The 20,678-nt window shown below is 45.0% G+C and overlaps 2 protein-coding genes and 1 non-coding gene across 4 annotated transcripts; 1 reads left to right on the forward strand and 2 right to left on the reverse strand.

Annotated features, from left to right (window-relative positions):
* Positions 1–4,005: 4,005 nt before the first annotated feature.
* LOC120713307 (probable carboxylesterase 15) lies at positions 4,006–5,006 on the forward strand. The gene is made up of 2 exons (XM_039999295.1): positions 4,006–4,047; positions 4,620–5,006. Exons 1-2 carry the CDS (start codon positions 4,006–4,008, stop codon positions 5,004–5,006), a joined length of 429 nt encoding a protein of 142 aa, XP_039855229.1.
* Positions 5,007–8,435: 3,429 nt separating this feature from the next.
* On the reverse strand, positions 8,436–8,544 carry LOC120639397. The gene has a single exon (XR_005661400.1). It is a non-coding gene; the product is annotated as a small nucleolar RNA R71 (small nucleolar RNA).
* A 10,111-nt stretch (positions 8,545–18,655) lies between these two features.
* On the reverse strand, positions 18,656–20,219 carry LOC120639117. Of its 2 annotated transcripts, XM_039915153.1 has the most exons (6): positions 20,024–20,219; positions 19,893–19,934; positions 19,767–19,808; positions 19,625–19,669; positions 19,462–19,524; positions 18,656–18,751 (listed from the first exon to the last, which is right to left on the reverse strand). In XM_039915153.1, exons 1-6 carry the CDS (start codon positions 20,064–20,066, stop codon positions 18,714–18,716), a joined length of 273 nt encoding a protein of 90 aa, XP_039771087.1. In that variant the 5' UTR covers positions 20,067–20,219; the 3' UTR covers positions 18,656–18,713. The 2 variants fall into 2 exon arrangements, with proteins under 2 accessions (XP_039771087.1, XP_039771086.1); XM_039915152.1 differs by having other exon boundaries at positions 19,767–19,934.
* Positions 20,220–20,678: the final 459 nt, after the last annotated feature.

Below are 20,678 nucleotides of genomic sequence, written 5' to 3' on the forward strand. Positions count from 1 at the left end.
ACCATGTCTTAAAAGAGAGAGAGAGAGACAGGGATGATTCGAGAGAGAAAAGCCATTACCTCAAGGAGTAAGCCATATTCATCCATCTATCCATCCATTTATACACTTGCACCTTTTGATCGAGATTGCATGACTTGTTTCTCTATGGATCCTCTCTTTGACTTTACAATAAATAGAATACAAGTGTGCTCTGTTCTTATCCTAGCTTGAGCTCCACAAAGGCTTGTAGTAGTAGGGAAGATCAAAGGCAAACACTGCCCTGGTAAGGAAATACAAGATGAGTGCCTCGAGAGAGTTATCCTGGAGCTTTGCCATGTTTTCAAAAAATCTTTCAAAAAAAAGCGTCTCTAGATGGATTGAGGATCTATGAACAAGTACTGCTTTATGCACCATTCTAACTCTCAACAGCCCAAGACAAGGAGACAGCTAAAAAGCCCCATGAGGGAGTAAGGTAATTGAGAAAATGTATGCTAACCAACTTATTTAAGCTTATAGATGAATCTCTTTGCTTCAGATTATGACATGACAGGTAAGGTACGAGTCAAAGTAATTTTCTAATCAACAACCTGATTTGTCCTGCTTTGCTCGGGATGAGCAAAGGACAGCTTGGGGGATATTATTGACGCTCACTAACGACCATTTCCAGGCGTCAACTTGATCAGAAAATCATGAGAGTTTGCATTTCTTACACGCATCCTCATCCAATAAAGTTTCTAAATCACACTTTACCTTTTAGAATATGCAAGTTGTATTTTCAAGCTAATATGCAGGTTGCAAGCACACTTTGGCCCGACACAAAATCACAGAAAATATCAGAGTACCGATTCAGGATCAAATGGACTAAGTGAAGCCCAAGATTTGAAGCAAATCCAACTGGGGTAGGCCGTGCCTCAACTTTAGGACAAGGGGGACAAAGACAAGCCCACTCTAGGAAGTTGGGGGCGGTTGGCGGCCCGGGCAGGCCGACCGACCTACCTGGTCGGCCGGCCAGGCCCGTGGGCCCCACCGCCTCAACCAAGGCACGTGGCGCTTCCCTGTTGGCTCACAACATCGGTTTGTGGTGCTGCGGCTGGTGGCTCCCAGCTATAAATAGAAGGAGGGGGGTAGAGAATAGAACACACACACCTCACACCTCTTCCTCTCTTGCATTCCTTGCATAGTCTTTTGGCTTAGTGGAGTTTAGGAGAAGTCTAGGAGTCATCGAGTCACCGGAGTTGCTCGAGAGTCTGGTATGGGTTCATCTCTAGCTCTCTCTTGTAATATTCGGTCATTTGTAATAGAATTAGACTATGGTTAACGATATCTGCTTGAAGTATATTCTGAGTTATCGAGTATATGCTTCTTGTCATGGTTGCGTTATTATTCAATGCTTGCGTTGCATGATCGCCCTGTGCTGGAGATGGTTAGTCTTTTGTTCTTAGAACTCTATCAACTGCTCCAGTATTCGTATGATTGCTCTAGTGTGATGTCTGTCCATCCGGAGGGTGGGGGCTCCGCGCGGGACACTAGAGTATCCCTTACTAGTGTAGACATGGTGTCTAGATTAGCTAAGAGTTGCTGGATGTCAACTATACCCACGGTTTGTAGAGGTAGCCGGCAGGTGGTGACAGCCCTGTCCGTGCCTTTTAGTAATCCTCCACGTTCGGTATGGGGGTAGGAGGTACATAAAGTCGCCGGGGTGTACGGGCTCCTCCCGTTACTTCGATAGCGATCTCCCTGTTGTGTAGTTTAATCTCTGACGAGCTAACTAATGAGAAAGTGTAAATATAGCTAGCCTATCACAGCTGACTCGAGCTCTGACTTTTACCTTGCTCCCGGCCTAAAGTAACCTTTATTCTTTTATCCAAGAGAGTAGTTTGTGTGTGTGTCACACTACCTCCTACCATGTTATTATCTTACCCCTGTTTATGCATGAGAATATCCAATCTAGATAGAGCTCACCAACTGATCTATATATTCTCTCACTCGTCGTCTTCCCTGTGGAAATATAAATGACACCCCGGTATACTCCCGGGTAAAATGCTACAGCGGTATTCCGTGCGCTTGCGGATCTATTCGTGGCTCATGAAATACTGCCATCACAAATTGGCGTCTGCGGGCGTCATCGCTAGGTGACGTTGGTAGGCACCAACAAATTTCACGAACTCATGATGATGGCTTGGATTCCGCACAACACCTTCTAAGAGTTGATACTTAGTTTGATAGAAAGCACTCCACTTTAGTGAAATCTATTCCACTCCACAAATTTCTCGTGAAACAACTCTATCATGGAGTTGAAGTAGGGAAAGATGGAGGTGTTCAACCTTGAGATTAGCTCCAGCTGCAACTCTATGGGCGTGTTTGGCAGAGCTCCCATAGCTGATTCTCTGCTGAATCCAGCAGAAGCTCTGCCAAACAGTTTTTTATAGAGAAGTGATTATTGATTCTATGAAGCGACTTTGTGAAATGAGCTAAAAGGCAAGATCCGGAAAAAATAGCTTCTCTTGATTCTGTGAAGTGATACCCCATCCTAATTTTAAGAGTTTATGCTAGAGAATCACTTTCAGCTACAGAATCACTTCTATTAGAGAATCAGCTCTCGTAGAATCAGATGAAGCTCTGCCAAATAGGCCCTAGGAGTGTGATGTTTTGATATGAATGCTGCTGTTTGCGCGTGATCTGGTCCAACACATGAATGTGCACAGACGCGTAGCGCGAGGAGGTGCTCGATGCGGCGCCTCCTGTGTGGAGTGGTTAGACCGATCAGAGGGACCGGTCGCCAGGGTAAATCGGCGTAGTCCGACGAACGCTAGCTCGGGAGGGACCCCGTTAGGGCAGGCGAACATAGGGTTGTTCTAGGGTCGGCAGGCCACCTAGAACGCCTTCGTACGTTGCAGAGACGAAGGAAGAATAGCAGATAGGAGGTTGAAAAAGCTAGGGTTTGGAGATAAAAGATAAAACAATAAAAGTAATAGATTGATTTGTGTTTTGATCGATTGGATAACTCAATCGGCCGTGGCCCTTTATATTTATAGGGTGGGTGGACTTGCCCCGCAAGAAATCCTATTACAAGATTTAAATCTATGAAAATCTCTAGTTGTACTCGAACTCTGCTTGGACCGGTCAGACCGGTCAGACCCACCGGTTAGTGTCACACCCCAAAATTTCAATTTTAGGTTGGGAATATCCTTTCGAGTAAAATTATCCATCTTCTGAATATTCTGAGATTTTTTCAGATTTTTTCTGACAATTATTATCATTTTCCCCCGAGCTCGGTTCATCTAACGGAAAGTTCTGAAATCTTTTGAGCTTCTCGTATCCTAAATATTCTATGAGAATTTATCCCTAAATTTTTGGGATAAAATTTACATAGCTTACTTTTTCCAGCTGAAGAAAAGAATTAATTTTCTTTTTCTTTGTTCTTTCTTTTCTCTCTTCGCGTTTGCGTCTCCGCTGGTCCATCATTCCTTATTTTTTTCTGATCACCTCTATTTGGGCCCAACGCACTCTTTCCAGCCCAGACGGGGCCTGCAAGTCTCGTTCATCTCCTTCGCAATGACCGTGCCGACCTTGGGTTGAGTGTGAGCGAGTCACGAACGGCCAGACACAACCCCTGCGCTGCCACCGCCTTCTGCTTCGCGTGCAGGTTGCGGCCGCGGCCGTCGGTCGAGCAAGCAAATCAACGCGACCATCAGTTTCCCCATGCCGAACGGCACCTCCTGTACCAGTTCCCATCGCCCCTCCGTCACCGGTCGACACTGCCCGTGAGCCGAACGCCACTGCTGGCCGTCGACCGTGGATTCGTCACAACCAACTCCCGGAGAAGATCATCATCACCGCAGGAATCACCGAACTGAACCGCACCCGACCCTGCCTCCTCGCTGCCTCCCTGTGCAAAACTGTGGCCGCCCCAGCCTCCCTGCACCGTGTGCAAGCACCACTGCCACGCCGAGCCAGAGTGATCCTGCGCGAGGCCGAGACCTTGTCATCGCGCACCCTTGCTGACCCCTGCTCACCCCACCCGCCATGATGCTCACGGCGCGCGACCGGCTCATGATCCGCCGTGAGGTACGCAACGTGATGACCATGGACTCCGTATGGTGGATATGAGACCAAAACAAACTCAGGAATCAGGTCGTGAACATGCATGACTCTGTTGCCCGTGATCTTGAACATTTGAACATGCACACGCACGCGCATGATGCAAGCATGCATGCAACAGAGCTCCACCCCACGCCCTCTCTCGCTTCCTGCTAGTGGGCCCCATACAGCCCCCAAATGGTCGATGTCGTGAGAGCAACTCTAGTAGGACTACTAAATGGGCTGTCATCTCCATATTTACTCGATGAGTGCAAAAAATTGATCTCCAACAGACCTTCTAAATAGGCTGCTATTTTAGTAGGCTTTTCAAATTTCTCAGCCCACACCCCAAATTTGGTGGCCTTCTATTTGGGCTGCCAATTATGGGTCGCACTTTTTTTCCTTTCCTTCTTCCGGTGGCTGCGCTAGATCCCAATCCGCGGCTGTGCTCCGTCCCGATCCCGCCTGCCTCCAGTCCGCCTCCTCCTCCCCGGCTCCGGCCTGACCCGTCCGCCTCCTCCTCCCTGACCACCTTCCCCGACAGCCACCCATCGGTGCAGTGGAAGGAGGCCATCTACAACAAGGCCAAGAACCTCCGTGTACGCATGTACAGGCCGGTCGGCGTCGGCGATGCCTCCGGGAACAAGCTGCCGATGCTCATCCACTTCCACGGCGGCGGATTCTGCCTCGGGTCGTGCACGTGGGCCAACGTGCACGTGTTCTGCCTCCGCCTCGCCGCGGACGCCGGCGCCGTCGTGCTCTCCGCGGGGTACCACCTCGCCCTGGAGCATCGCCTCCCCGCGGCGGTCGACGAGCAGTCTGCGAGCCCCGCCGCCGCGGGCGCTGACGCTTGGCTCACCGAGGCCGCTGACTTCGGCCGCGTCTTCGTCAGGTGGGAACAGCAAGTGGGAGAGGTGGGTGGGGGTGGGAATGACAGGTGGGGCTAGTTGTTAGTTGGAAAAATAAAATCCCAATTTACTTAGTCTGTTGGAGTGGAGACCCATATTTGGATGAGTAAAATTTAGAAGTGTGCTTCGAAATGGGCATTTGCTCACTCAAATTTAGCAGCCCTACTGAAATTGCTCTGAGGCCTGTTTTGGGTCCAACTCGACCCGACACCTGACCTACTCCATAGCAGATGCCGACTTGGCCTAGGCACACACGACTCCCATGCCCTCTTTTGCGGAACCTCGACCCCAGGCGTCCTGCCGCCGCCAGCAATCCGCCATCGGGCGCCCGCTGTTTCACCGCGTCCTTGACATCTCGGGCAAGTTTGATGCGGCCTCCATCTCCACGGTGCCATCTCGCATCACCTGTGCTGCCTCGTTGCCGTCACATTGCCAGAGCACCGCTGCCCAAGATGAGGATGATCAGCACTGCGTAACGGGTAACACAACTTGTGGTGAAAATGTGCAACCTCTATAGAGTGAAAACTGATATATCAGTCGTGCTCATGGTAAGAGCGGCTCGGACCCTCACATGTCAACTTAATTGAAATCAATGCTTTGATTAATTCGATTATTTAAATGTTCCAAGCTTTTTGTTTATTCAGACATATACTTTTTTTATAAATGTGGGATGGTTTCATATAAAATTAGTAAATAGGTTGTTAATGTTCAACTGTTAATTAAAATGCTTACCATTTTATTCAGCCAACCTTTATTCTTGCTTAAGCTTTGCATGTCATTTATTTTTTCAATATACTTACTGAGTACAACATGTGCTCACCCTTGCTATACCAACACTGCTCAGAGAAGAAAGTTTGAATAAAGATGAAGATGCTGCTGAGTTCTAGGCGTACGCAACTCCCGGTCGATTGCCTGTGAAGTGTGGAGCCTTCGTTTTCAGGAGAAGCTGTACATTTCTGATAGACTTTTAGTCGTTGTAAGTTTGTTTTACGTGACATTGTTGCTCATTATTCCATTATGACGTCACTATATGTATGGAACTTGATCCTGGCATACATATAGTTATGCATTCAGTTTTCTTTTTAAAACTGGGTGTGACAGTTAGACCGGTTGGTCATGCCAGACCGGCTACATACGTGTCGACCGGTCAGATTTGTTGACAGTTAGACCGGTCCCTGTTGACGGTGCTTAATTACCAAATCCGACCCTCAACTATACCCAATAATAAAGAAAAACTATACGCCTTACTCATATATTTGTATCACTAATCTTGATCCACAGTTATTTTCGAGCTTTGTACATTTCAGATGAGCAAGAGAGGAATAAGACGAAAACAAGCAGCAGACGCCGTACAACTACGCAGAATATCACATCCGGCGTCACACCCTTACAAAGAGGGTCCACATGTCAGAGGAAACAGGGTCTCCACGCAAGATGCACCAGAGGATAAGGATAAGATCCAACGAATCGACCGCCCAGCAAAGGATCAGCACGGGAGGCAGACAGGTGGGGTCGGCCGAACCCTAGGGTCGGCCGAACCTGACCTGGCTCCCGTCCAGGTGCATTTCGAGGAGGAGTCACCCCCAAGCCACCTGATCACCTTCCATACGTGCGTTGGCGGAAAACCGACCTCTAAGTAGTATAAATAGGCCTCTCCTCTACCCCCCTCAACACACACACACTTTATTTCCACCATTCCAAGAAGGCTCTCCTCTCTCTTGCTCTCTTAGCTAGGTAGTGGAGCTGGGCTAGTTCTTCTTTAGCAAGCAAGCCGTCCTCGGGGTCGTTGAGCAATCCTCGACTCCCGGTATGGCTTTGTATCCAACTTGTCAGACTTATATTCATAATATATAGTTGTGCCATGGTTGCTTTACTATCTTGATAGTTTATCAATTCATGCTTAGTTCGTTCATAAGTTATGCAAAGATCTTGGTTAGGCCAGATGATCTGGGTACGGATAGAGGTTTGTTGTGCTTTCGGGCTTGCTCTAGAGTTTTACTTGTCCATTCGAAGGGTAGGAGACCCGGGGACACTAGAGTAGTGACTTCATACACGAGCGTGGTGCTCGGGTATGCGGGATCCTTCGGATATGACCGTGCTCCACGGTGTGACTGGGGTAGATGGCAGGTGGTGACAGCCCTGTCCGTCTGGCGTAACAGCTGTGTTGCGTTTAGCGTATTCCCCGATGTTCGGGTTCGGTGTTGGAGTTCATGCAAAGAGGTAATAGAACTGGACGTTCTCCAGTGTGGGACCTTCTCCCCGCTATCCCATTTTCCTGGCACCTGCAGTCCTGACCATGTCCTAACATAACCCCTGCTTTGGATAGAAGCACTAGGACACCTAACCAAGCCTAAGCTCCATCTGACTTAACATAGGATAGAGTAGCTCTTTCTTTTGTCGTTTCTCTCTTTTATTCCTTCCTCTTGGAGTGTGGATGTGTTCTGTGTCTCATTACTCTTGCTTATTCTTTACCTGGACTTACCCCTGTTAGAGTTTTGCCTATTGCTTGAGGCACAATATCATGGTTAATATTAAGTACAATAACTTTGCCACTGCCGTCATTTGGGACACAAATAAATGATGATACCCTTACTCACCAGTTGAAATTCTACAACGGTATATCCGTGCACTTGCGGATCCTTCTGTAATCATATTGATTATACCACGAGAGTGGAACCCCTTGGGTGCAGTTGCGACGACGGGTTTCGGCGCCCTGATTTCTAGTGATTGCACTAAGGACCGCCAACAGGCAGTTCTGAGGTTGTTACCGAGGTCATCGCAAAACCGGTATCGACTTAAGAAATGCCAACAAGCATTTCTGGCGTCGTTGTCAGGGATGGCATGTGAACAAAGTTATTGTGCTGATATTAACTTAGGCTTTGTACTCAGGATATAGTCTTTACTCTTTCAGGCTAATGTCACTTTATGTCTTTTATTTTTTATTTGAAAGAAGACAGGGGTAGTGTATGACTGGTTTCTCCCTGTCGAAAAACTACATAGACAATCCAGAGAGGCTCGTGAGAAGGGCACGACCTCGCATCGTTCCTCCTCTCGCTCTTCTCCCGGCACAGGAACCCATTCAAGATGCACCACTTGTTCCTGAGGCTATGGCTGAAAAGACTCTCCGCGAGTTCTCCATCCCCACCACCGACAATATGGCCACTAGCCCCAACATCAACATCAGGGACATGAACTTCGAACTGAAATCAAGCCTCATCAACATGGTGCAGGCTAGCCCATTCTGTGGCAAGCCGAACGAGGACGCAAATGCACATTTGCAGAATATTCTGGAGCTCTGCGACACCGTTGTTATACGGGGTGTCGCTGCCGATGCAATCAAGCTTCGTCTATTTCCCTTTTCCCTCCTAGGGAAGGCAAAACAGTGGTTTTACAAAGAAAAAGACATCGACACCTGGGCCAAATGCTCCAAGGCGTTCCTCGCTAAATTCTTGCCGCTGGGCAAAACAAATGCCCTGCGTGGAAGAATTTCAAGTTTCCAGCAGACGGGGATAGAATCCATCCCGGAAGCTTGGGAGAGGCTGCAGGAATACATCCTGGCCTGTCCTCATCATGGCATGGATGAGTGGCTCCTCCTCCGAAGCTTCTACAACGGGCTTACAATGACATCTCGAGCCAACATTAATGCTGCTGCTGGAGGAGCCTTCCTCGACCTGACCTTAGCCAAAGCAAAAGAATTGGTCGAGAAGATAGTCTCCAATCAGGGGCGGAGCGATGAACGACTCCAACCCCTCACGAAAGGCATGCATACCGTCAAGGAGATGGATATAATTGCTGCAAAACTAGACCTCCTCATCAAGAAGATGGAGGAAGGGAGCAAACAGCAAATCCATGCTCCCGTCTATGCCATGGGTTCGCACTTCACGTGCAAAGTCTGTGGTAATGATGGACATTCGGGGAACGACTGCCACGAAACCCGTGAAGACTGCGTGTACCTCAACAACAACAACAACCACGGGTACCGTCCACCACAAGGAGACCAGGGGTTGAACCAGCCACGTCCACCATTTTAGGGATGTAACAAATACAATCCTTCTTATAATTTGAATTTCAATTCAAACCAACCTCCCTTAAGAGATCTTGTTCTTGGCCAAGTTAAAATTAATGAAAATATAAATAAAAAGCTTTTGGCCAATGACAAATTCCTAGAAAGTTTAAATGTTCAGCTTGAAACTTTGTCCTCCACGCTTAAAAATCAGTTAAGTTTTAATAAAAAAATAAAACCCAGCTTGCACAAATTGCTGCTACTTTACCTACTGTTGAGAGCGGGAAGATCCCGGGGCAACCCGAGACTCCCGTTGAAAATGTCAGCATGGTGTCCACCGGATGGGGTAACAGATCCCGGAGGCCACCACGCAATAACTATGCAGGCAGGTACAATTCCCCAAGAAATGACGTTTGGAATGGCTTGGTGGCAGCAGTGCAAGAGGATCCAGGGGTCTCCATGATCAACTTCTCAATCTACATCAAACACTTCGAGCGATGCCTTTGTGATCTGGGGGCAAGTGTAAACATAATTCCCAAGGTAATCTGTGAAGCACTTGAATATCCTGCTCTTTCCCCCAACAGCTATGCTCGTATAGCTTGCAGATTCGACCATTCGGTATCACAAGGGATAGCCGAACACGTCTTTGTATGAGTACGAGATTCCTTCGTCCTTGCCGACTTTGTAGTGATGGATATGGAGGGCGACCTCGTAGTCGACCTCGTACTAGGGCGACCTTTTCTAAGGTCCACCAAGGCAAGGATCGATGTCGGAAAGGGAGAAATCTACTTCCATGTCGGAAGGGAGGATATGTTCTTCAGGTTCAAGAAAAGGGAAGAGCAGCGCTTCATGATACAACAAGACAGTGAAGGGCAAGCACTCTGGGGTGCACCGGAACCTCAGCCAGAACACCGACCCCCCACACCTAAAAGAAAGAAGAAGGCAAAGAAGGTGTGGCGGAAGGTCGACAGTTCGGCCTCGTCCAGTTCTCCAGGACGAGCCGACCAGTGGTAAGTGTGGTGGAGAAAAGTTGTGCACGTCAGACTGTAAACGACACGCTCTTGCCAAAGGTAAATTGGTATTTATCTCATATTTGCTTTCTCCGCCTTTTCAAATTTTTCTTTGCACCTCTTTTGATTTCTCCACTGCATATTTGAAAATTTTCAAAATTGTTTTCTGCATGCTGGAATTTTTCTAGCAATTTTCTCTTTTCACAAAAATACCAAAAATATTTTCTGAGTTTTAAAATCCTTTGGGAAAAATAATTTGGACATCTTTTCGGGCAAACTTTTGGCCGTGCACCATATTTTCAAAGTTTATGACCATTGAGGAATCACCTGGCCAAAGGGGGGGCACTAGGGGGGCCACCCTGGGGCCGACCGACCCCACAGGTCGGCCGACCCAAGGCCAACGGCTCCTGGGCCCCACCTTCTCCAACGGTCACTTGACCATTGTGGGTAGCCTCTCCTCGGGTGCACACGATGAGTTCTCTTTAAATAGAGGCCGAGAGGGGTGTTGAGCTCTCTCAAGCTCACACACTCACTCAGACTCCCTCTCACACATTCTTGCTCAGGTTGCCTTTGGATTTTGACTCAAGTTTGATCGCAAGAACACACTCTCTCTCTCTCATTTCTTTGCTGCAAGATTGTCTACACACTTTGCGGAACAGCATTCTGGTAAGAGTTTCATTTTCATTTCACTAACATAACCCGAATCGAGTTGTTCTCGTTCATTCTTGTTCGTTCTTGTTGCAAGCATGATGGGTGCAAGGCGGAAGATTTCTAGAGCTTTCAAGAAGATGACACGGTTAGGCTCGTCCTGTTTACGGGGTGAGTCAAGCTCTCATCATTCCTCCGAACCTACACCAACACCGACCATGATGGACTATGAGCAAGACGAACAAGAAGAACAATTTGAGGAGCAAGCTGCAGAACCGCAAGCCGAGGACATGGAAATAGATGAAGATGATGCACCGTACCTCGACTTGCGAGATGACCGCGAGCATCAAGCCTATGCCATGATCAAGAATCGAAGCTTTGGTCATACTAGAGCCTTCGATCCAGACCTTCTCGAGAAGACAGGTATGGACATTGACTTCGCTCGTGTTTGGCATGCGGTTGGATGGGATGGCTTTGTGCCCGTTGAGGAGAATGGTTCTCATCTCCTCACCATCCAGTTTCTTTGCACTCTTCGGGAGGTGGATGATGGTGTTTCTTTTCGACTTTTTGGAGTTGAACGCTATTTTAGTTGGAGAAATTTCAGCCACCTCCTTGGTTTTAGCGCTTGCTTGCCAGTTTCCCTTGCAAAAGCTTGTCGCGGTTTTGATCAACATGAGTTTTGGGGTTTGATTTCAGGTCAAGTTGTTCATGGCAAGTTTGCACCTCGGTGCAATGACATTCAAAATCCGACTCTTCGTTTGATGCACAAGTGGGTGGCTATCACTCTCTTTTCAAGAGATTATCCACGACCAGTGCGGGACGATGAGTTGATCATATTATACGCCATGATCAACAAGATCCGAATCCCCTCCGCAAAAGCAATAGTTAAGCAATGGCTCACAAATTTTCGGATGACGGGTCCTATTGAATGCACTTCTTTGGTTACCCGCATCGCATCAAACTTGGGAATCTTAGACGGGAACCCTATTCCTTTCATTGAATAGCCCCGTGTTATGATCTGAATCTTAGAAAGGCCCGGATGACTCATTGATTTTCTTTTCTCTCGGTTATGCAAATGAAATCCTGATGCCAAACGCGGGATATCATTTGTATAACTGTCGTTCGCTAACCATCCCTCTTGTTTCACAAGAGGAGAGCCGCAGGCATAGTGTTTCTAGTCTTCCTGGCAGGGTCACAAGAAGCAGAGCCAGAAGAGAGAAATTCATGCAGCAGGAACCTCAGCCTCAACCACAGTATGAGGCTGGAGGTTCGTCATGGCAGAGTGCCATCTTTTCAGAATGGGCACGGCAGGCCTCAGGGCGCCGGTCCACCAGCTCTAGTTCCAGTGGACCCCCGCGACGTACAACTTTGTCCAGAGGTTTTGCCACTCTGACTCGACAGATGGGCGAGCTGAACATGCGCACCACCAACATCGACGAGTCGCTGGGCCAGCATATCGAGTCAACTCGAAACTGGCAGCGATACACAGGTTAGAGGATCCGCAACCTGGAGCAGCAACAACAGCAAACCCATGAGGAGTGGAGGGCCTACTATCGTTGGGCTTGGTTTAACCCCAACCAACAGCAGTGAGCCAGAAGCTAGCTTGGGGGAGGACCCCCATGAGAGGTACCTTGTATCAAACTCTATCTTTACCGCTTTTAAAACCTTGCATGAAACCAAACAAAAATTTGCAAAATTCTGAAAACCCATAAAAATTTGCATAACTAAAATCAAATAAAAATTGGCAAAACCTAGAAAAACCCAAAAATATTTACTTGCTTTCTAGTATGTGTAGTAAGCATGTGTAGTTTTTCCTTGTTGAGATGACGAATAGTTGCTCTATTAGTTCCTTTCATATGCCTAATTATATCATTGTGCTCTTCCTAAGTTCTGAGTTTGATGGCCAGTTGTTCAAACCTTAAGCTTGAAACTTGTGGGTAGCAAAAAATAGAATTCGAATCTAGGTTGTTGTGGGTTATGATATGGCTGAAAAGAGTTACTATGATCTTCTCCTATTTGATGCTTGATATCCGGAGTATTTCTTTTCAAAAATACAAAAATAAAATAAAGTTCCTCGGTGATATGCAATTCCCATCCAGAGCCATATGAGTTACAAGTTTGAAAAGCCTTTCCACATATGCAACTTGTTTTCTCATTGAGCTTAGTCAAATTGTTGTGACCCTTTGAGAGAATCATTTCATACGCCCATAATCAAGATCACGTACACGTCCACTCACATGCTATACTTCTACACTTGGAAGATAGCAAGTACATCCATCCATCCATCCACAAATAAACTCCATGTTGTACCATGACTATCTCTCTCCAAAGTTATCATCATAATATATGGGCTATACAAAAAGAAATAAAAGATACATACCCAAAGAAGGTATGCCACATGCCCGCAAGGCATGTCAAAAAAAAAGAAGAAAAAAGATGCATACCCAAAGAAGGTATGCCACATGCCCACAAGGCGTGTCAAAAAAAAGAAGAAAAAAAAAGAAAAAGAAAAATATAGCCCATACCAAAAATATTACAAGGGAGAGAGAAATCATATAAAGGAGTTTGCATCCATCATCCACTAAAAATACCCACACACTTGCACATCTTGATCAAGGCTTATGACTTGTTTCTCCTTCAAATCCAGTTTTTCACTTAGCAAAATATGAGAAGCAAGTTCGCCATCATATCCTCCATACCTACAGATCCACCAAAAAAGAAGCCATTAGAAGTAGGATGGAAAAAGAAAGGTGCATAAAAATGGGCCTTGGTGAGGAATGAAACACATTTGAGCGATTCGAAAGATCGATCACCCGAGGAACTTACAACATTTCTTTTCAAAAAACTATAAAACCTCTGGATTGACGGTTGAACAAAAGAGTGGTAAGTGGTAAGTGGTAAAAACTAGAAAGCTGTTCTGACCCTCAACCGCCAAAGATAAGGATGATGCTATAAGCCCCACAGGAGTAAGGTAAAAAGGTGTGAACAAGGCCAACTTATTCAAAATAAAGGTAAGAACACTCGGCTATGCCTTGTGCATAAGTCAGGAATGCGATATTGTGGCAACTCCTAATCAAAAACTTAAGTCTAAAACTTTGCTCGGGACGAGCAAAGGGCTAGCTTGGGGGAGTTGTTGACGGTGCTTAAGTGCCAAATCCGACCGTCAACTATACTCAATAATAAAGGAAAACTATACGCCTTACTCACATATTTATATCACTAACCTTGCTCCACAGTTGTTTTCGAGCTTTGTATATTTCAGATGAGCAAGAGCGGAATAACATGAAAACAAGCAGCAGATGCCGTACAACTATGCAGAATATCACATCCAGCGTCACACCCTTACAAAGAGGGCCCACATGTCAAAGGCAACTGGGTCTCCACGCAAGATGCACCAGAGGATAAGGATAAGATCCAACGAATCAACCACCCAGCAAAGGATCAGCATGGGAGGTTGACACATGGGGTCGGCCGACCCCTAGGGTCGGCCGAACCTGTGACCTGGCTCCCGTCCAGGTGCATTTGGAGGAGGAGTCACCCCCAAGGCACCTGATCACCTTCCATAAGTGCGTTGGCGGGAAACCGACCTCCAAGTAGTATAAATAGGCCTCTCCTCCACCCCCCTCAACACACACACACACAAACACTTCATTTCCACCATTCCAAGAAGGCTCTCCTCTCTCTTTCTCTCTTAGCTAGGTAGTGGAGCTGGGCTAGTTCTTCTTTAGCAAGCAAGCCATCCTCGGGGCCATTAAGCAATCCTCGGCTCCCGGTATGGCTTTGTATCCGACTTGTCAGACTTCTATTCATAATACAGAGTTGTGCCATGGTTGCTTTACTATCTTGATAGTTTATCAATCCATGCTTAGTTCGTTCATAAGTTATGCAAAGGTCTTGGTTAGGCCAGATGATCCGGGTGCGGATAGAGGTTCGTTATACTTTCGGGCTTGCTCTAGTGTTTTACTTGTCCATCCGAAGGGTGGGAGACCAGGGGGCACTAGAGTAGTGACTTCATAGACGAGCGTGGTGCTCGGATATGCGGGATCCTTCGGATATGACCGTGCTCCACGGTGTGACTGGGGTAGACGGCAGGTGGTGATAGCCCTGTACATCTGGCGTAACAGCTGTGTTGTGTTTATCGTATTCCCCGACGTTCGGGTCGGGTGTAGGAGTTCATGCAAAGAGGTAACGGAACTGGACGTTCTCGAGTGCGGGACCTTCTCCCCGCTATCCCATTTTCCTGGCACCTGCAGTCCTGACCATGTCCTAACATAACCCTAGTTTTGGATAGAAGCACTAGGACATCTAACCTGGCCTATGCTCCAGCTGACATAACGTAGGATAGAGTAGCTCTTTCTTTTGTTGTTTCTCTCTTTTATTCCTTCCTCTTGGAGTGTGGATGTGTGCTATGTCTCATTACCCTTGCTTATTCTTTACCTGGACTTACCCCTGTTAGAGTTTTGCCTATTGCTTGAGGCACAATGTCATGGTTAATGTTAAGTACAATACCTTTGCCGTTGCCGTCCTTTGGGACACAAATAAATGACGATACCCTTACTCTACGGGTGAAATGCTACAACGGTATATCCGTGCGCTTGCGGATCCTTCAGTAATCGTATTGATTATACCACGAGAGTGGCACCCCTTGGGTGCAGTTGCTAGGTTGGGTTCGGCACCCTCATTTCTAGTGATTGCACTAAGGACCGCCAACAGGCAATTCTGAGATTGTTACCGAGATCATTACAAACCCGGTATCGACTTAAGAAATGCCAACAGTCCCTGCCAATTTTGGTCGTCAACAGCGGCATTGTGCCCATGAATGAACTTTGTCAACAGCGGCGAGACAAACATGGAGGTCCCCAAAGGTTTTACATTCTGCTCGTTGACTCTAGATAATGATGTAAAAATATTTCATTTATGATATGTATGGGATGGTTTTTCCCAAAACACTCTCACTTCTGAAGCTGAAATCAGTGAAGCAATGAAAACTACTTCACTCCGTTCTAGTTCATTTTAACAACCTGGGTTTATAAAATAACTTCACGCTAATACATGCATGTGAGAAAAATGAGAGGGGGGAGGGGCAGCTTTTGATGTTGATGAATGCAATTTTGGGGAACGACGGAGGGATTAACTGCAAGTACCATACTATTTAAAGGACTCGGCTAACGTACGGTCGGCCGTAATTTAGGCCGACCATACGGCCTGTCCCTTTTTGGTAAAGATGATTACTAGCTTTCTTTATTTGGCAAAAAAGCTGTCAGATTAGGATAAAAAAGTTGGCACCGGTCACAGCTAATTTTTTCACCAAAAATCAAACCTGCACCACCGTGGCACCACTCCTAATTTGCTTGCATCTAGTTTCAATAGGTGCAATGACAAAATGCAACTTTTGAAACCTCATAAGCAAAGTTATGAAAAATTGTAGGCAAATTAGTACATTCATAAAGTTGCACCCCATCTAAATTCAAAACATTCACAAAATTTCAAAACTACCAGCATACACGTCACGATTGCCTCAACTGTTGTACTGAGCAAACAATGATTGGAGCTACTACAACTAATATCAAGCTACACATGAATAAAATCAAGGTTGAGCTGCAACTAAACTGCTGCCGATTTTGATCTGATGGACTTTCTGGCCACCAAACACCAAAGCTATAAGGAAAAATGGAAAGTCTTTATTTCATTATGGATCAAAAATTTAAAACTATAAACTTTAGATATACCCCAAAAATGGTAGGAGCCTTACAGATGTAGAGCATGTTATAGTGTTTATCCACTGAAGAAACTTGCAGGCTTTTAGAAAGGCATATCAACTTGTAGACACTCTTTTGTGGTATTGAAAAGGAGGAAAGGAAATATGAATTAGTGAAAAGGAATAGCCAGTGCAGTTAGTATCAGGAGTAAAAACATCAACAAGACTGAATACTTCTGAAAAACATTTGATTTTTTCTGAAAAGGAAATGTTGCTTGTTCTATATGACCTGATGAGCAGTGTTTAGCTGATTCATGATCATATTTATGCCTAGTTTGGAAATATGTTATTGAAATTTCTACCCACATTATTTTGTAATTCAAAACCATATTATTGCCTAACAAAGTGCATAATTTGCCTAATCTAAACAACATTTACTGCCAATGATAGTAAAATATTTAGGTAAAAATAGGCAAGAAATGTACATAACCTCCTAATCCAGTTGATGCTTGTCGTGCAACTACATGGCCAAACATAAACAACCCACAAAAATCAAAAGTTAAAGGGCACCAAAAAAGGGAAAAATATGCTAGCTAAGGGATGAATGTTCAGGCAAAGGGAAAGAAAAAAAGTGCAGGATTTGCAAGTCAACCTAGTCACATTGCTCCAAAATGAATAGAGAAATGAGCAAGGAACTTCTGATGATATAGAAAAAAGTCTTGTGCTTATTCATCTATAGGAGCCTAATATATTTGTCATATGATTGTAATGATGTAAAAGACGTGGTTCTGGATAAAAGGAGAGTCTATCGCATGATACATGTGAAATGATATAAAATTGCTTGAACTGAACATTTAAAATGCTATCTGAATCATATTTAAATGCCTACTATTTTTTGTTTAATTGCTTATGATAATGCTAGTAGAAAAGTTTGTGGGTCGCAAACATCCAACATGTAGTTTTGTACTTGTTTAGTCAAGCCACCACTCTGGTTTACAAAAATTACAAATGAAAAACAAAACAATGTAATTCTGTATTTTTTCACTCACAGTTATGAAGGCTACAGATATAAATGAGCAAGGACGAGTTCAGGAACATGATGCAGTAGTACTACACGATGTATGTGGCGAGGTGCTCCTCCGGCGTGTAGGGGCATGTAGATTGAGCAGTAACAAACCGGAGGAGCACCTGATGAAGGTCTTGCCCCAGGTCGGAGGCCATGACTAGGTTATTGATTAATGCTCTTTTCATTAGGTTTTGGGGTGAAAAAGCATAGAGGGGTAGGGAACATACAGTAGAAGAACAATTGGATCCGAGAAATCAGGTTGCTAAACCCTACGGCTTGGTGTAGACACTCACTATACCCGTGTCCTCCCACATTCTTGCCAGTAGCATGATCAGGTTCAGCTGTATAGAACAAAATGTTTCAGTAACATGCAGATTTAAAAATAAGACAAGATCAACAGAGATGTAGGTCACAGATAAGGCATGCCTTCATATTGCAATATAACCATACATAAAATAGAATTTCAATAATATATACTGCAAAAACGATCTGCTACTATCAAATTGCTGATCTAAATCAGAAACAAACTTGCTGGATCTATAGAATAACAATAACCTGGAGAGCTGCACAAACAGACTGTACAAAAGACAAAATAAAAAATTGACTTGATAAAAGTAGCATTTTACTTCAAAGACAGAAGAATTGCCTAGATAAATACATTGAGTTGCATATATAAATCAGAAGAATTGCCTAGATAAATGCACTAGATTGCCTAGGGTCACTGATGAAATTATCATTCAGCAAAACAAGAACCCTAAGTAAATGCACTGAGTTGCATTGTTTTTAACACATGATTGCCTAGATAAATGCTTTGAGTTGAGTATATGAAATCAGAAGAATTGCCTAAATAAGTGCACTAGGTTGCCTAGCTCACTGATTAAATTATCATTTAGCAAAACAGAAATCAGATTTGCACCTCTCTAACCAAGCATTGAAACAGTAAAAGATCACTCGCATTGTAAATGGTTCTTGAGATATTTCTCAATTCCTAGATCTAGCTTGCACATTTCACTTCAATCAAATCAAACTTAAGACAACCCTAACACCCTGATCTAATCCAAGTACCACTGATGCAAAAATGCATATTCACGAGAAAAGGTGTTTCGAACCCTCCCCCCCCCCCGCCCCCGAGCATGTCGCCGTTCAGTGCCACCAGAGGCTGACTTGTTCACGAAAAATCTCACTCTCAGATTCTGAGCTCCCAATATATAACTCGAAACAAATGGCAAAATTGAAGAAAAAGGCAGAGAGGTGGATTCACCTTATTGTGCAACCCTTCTTTGGGTCTCTCTGATTTCCACTCACCACTGCTTCAAAAACATTAGAAAACAATCGAGCCCACGTCCTGTTTCTTTGAACCTTCACATATTTGAACAAAATTTTTGAAAATCAGGAAATGCTTTAGATGTAAAAAAAAGATTCAATTAATTTGCCTAACGAAATATATGAATTTACCTTCTGCTAAAAGTGTTTTTGCCTAATTCAAAACCACATACTACTATGACAGTAAAAAATGCTTTAGATGTAATAATATTCAATAAAATTGCATAATGAAAATGCATGATTTTTCCTGAACCTAAAAGGTGTTATTGCCTAATTCAGAACCCACCACACGAAAAAATGCATGAACACAAAAGAATACCAGATGATAGATTTATTTTCAAAACATAACACATTAGGTGATGTCACAAACAGCCTTGTTGCTGCTTCTGTACTCTTGGCATAGTAAACCACACATCATCTAACAACAAAAATGTTTAACAAAAATCAGCCTCGTTAGTGTTTTTTTGCAGTATTTGTTTATCGGAAGTAAAAAAATAAACAAGTGAGTAGCAACAAATTCAGTAAGCGAGATGCAAATAGCAAGAAATCTTCGTCAGTACAAAACTATGATTTAATTTCACTAGAACTCACGCTCTATTCAATCATTAGCCAAGTGTACCCTACCTCCTCCCATCACCCAACTAACCACAAACAAAATGTAGCTAAACAAAAAATCTAGAGATGCAAAAATCACAGAGCACATGCTGAAAAATAGAGGGGAGGGGGAAGGGATCTATTTTACTCACCATGTGCGCTTTTTCCTCTAGTAGAGATCCTTCCACTGTCAACAAAGCTCCTTGCATCGGAATCTGTCAACAAAACCGTATCAGAGAGGGATCAAAGCCAAAAAGTAGTTAGAGATCCAAGTCACAACAAAAAAAGATGGTGCGAGAAGGTGGGGGCGCTCACCTGATTCAGAACCTGCACTTTTCACCCCATGAGCTGCTAATGTCTCTGCACAGTAAAGCTCTCAAATCAGAGGAGATGGGGTGTGAGTGAGATTTTGGTTGTGTGGTTCATGCTGCGCAGGGGAAGAGAGGGTGTCACTCACCTGATTCTGACATGCACCACCATATTCCAATCTCGTGAGATGCTGTTGTCTCCACGCAAAACAAAACATCCAAATCAGAGACGAGATGGAGAGAGATTATTAGGTGTGCGAAGGGCATGAAGTCACCTATCTGATCTGCCCTTCCAGTACCCCTCCCGATTCCAGTTCCTTCATCAATGACCCCCACCAGAAACAAACGTGAAAAAATCAAAATGCCATGGAATCCGATGATGCGGGCGAGTAGGCAAAATACTCACCTAGATCTGATCCGTGCTTCAAAACCACACCACAGGGATCCATCTGCACACGCCGATGGTGGGGAATGCAAGCAGATTAGCCTGTGGATGCGAGAGGGGATGGATGAGAGGGAAACCCTAGAGAGAGAGGATGAGGAAATGAAATGAACAGGCGTGTGAGAGGGTGGGGGCGGTCTCCAATTTCTCGAATGTGGGACCGGTGGGTCAGGCGCACATGGTCGGCCAGGGCGTCAGGCTCATTGGATAAACGACAGACTGTGGATCCATCGGCCGTTCAACCAGAGTCATTACCCTATTTAAATATTTTATGTTTGTATTGATCACAATTGATTATTTGTTTAAAAGGGAGGTACCTAGCTATATACCTTGCTAACACACCGTATTGATCACGATTGATTATTTGTTTAAAAGGGATTAACCTCTTGGGAATTTTGTTACTACAAACACAGATGGGTATTACAAACAAACCGAAACACAAAAGCACTACTACCAACTCAGGTACTCAAGGATTATCTACCGCCTGCAATAAGAGTGCGGCTTCTAGCCTTTTCAGAGGAGAGAACAGAGGCAGCGAGTAGTACTCTCAGCAGGAGCTAGCCACTGCCTGGGAACAACTTGCCGTAACAGGAAGGCTCCCACGAACCCAACAAATGTG

Source organism: Panicum virgatum, chromosome 6K (genome assembly GCF_016808335.1).
Source record: "Panicum virgatum strain AP13 chromosome 6K, P.virgatum_v5, whole genome shotgun sequence".
Lineage (NCBI taxonomy): Eukaryota > Viridiplantae > Streptophyta > Magnoliopsida > Poales > Poaceae > Panicum > Panicum virgatum.